At 35.9% G+C, this 774-nt stretch overlaps 1 protein-coding gene across 1 annotated transcript; it reads left to right on the top strand.

The window, feature by feature from the left end:
- Window positions 1–308: 308 nt before the first annotated feature.
- Smp_097720 (putative pinn) lies at window positions 309–419 on the top strand (the record flags this gene model as incomplete). Its single annotated transcript, XM_018795448.1, has 1 exon — window positions 309–419. A coding segment is annotated over one exon (111 nt), but the record flags the coding sequence as incomplete, so codon positions are not given.
- Window positions 420–774: the final 355 nt, after the last annotated feature.

Genomic DNA, 774 nt, shown 5'->3' with positions numbered 1-774 from the left:
TAAAGTATGGTTCTTACTTTCCTATTTGAAAGAGTCTTCTGGTTGTACATTTTAGTCCGCCTTATCTTTTCATCCCTTCTCTTCCTACTTTCATTATTTTGTGTGGCGCATATGTACCTGGTGCCCTTTTGTACCAATATATATGTGTTTAAATAAATAAATAAATAAATAATACGGGGTTTAAACCTACGACATACGGACGGAGGTTAAGTATTTTAACTACTCGGCTACCACTTCACTACATAGGTTAAACTGCAGAGGGAAAATGAAATGATGTAGCATTTATACGACTACAGTTGTATGTTTACCTTTCTTTGTCGGACTTTTTTAATTCTTTGGCTGCATCTTCCCTAGAACGAGTATCAGTAACACGAACAACAGAGGATGCAACAGAAACCTGTTCGAATGAAGAAAAATAATGGAATAGAAAAAGTTAGAGATGTCCTTCGATCGATGACGAAATCATATGACTGTGAAGAAGACTCAAGAGTGTTCTTTATGTTACAATCATAGACATAAGTACCACACTACATAGTCTCCTGATCCGTCATCTTTATAGAACTCAGGTCTACCTAAATTATTTGTTGTTCAGACGAGAAACGAAGTGTTCGGTTGTTAGTTATTCATTCATACTTCTACCGCATAACTATGCGGAAAGTGTTAGAACTTGCCACATATCTAAATAAGTTAAGAGTACTCAGACATACAAGTACAGAAACTAACAGTGAAAAGGCAGTGATAATAAATGAAGGGGAATAAAGGTTTGGGGCAATG

The sequence above is a fragment of the Schistosoma mansoni genome, chromosome 2 (assembly GCF_000237925.1).
Source record: "Schistosoma mansoni strain Puerto Rico chromosome 2, complete genome".
NCBI lineage: Eukaryota > Metazoa > Platyhelminthes > Trematoda > Strigeidida > Schistosomatidae > Schistosoma > Schistosoma mansoni.
This window is presented reverse-complemented; position numbering and strand designations above follow the sequence as displayed.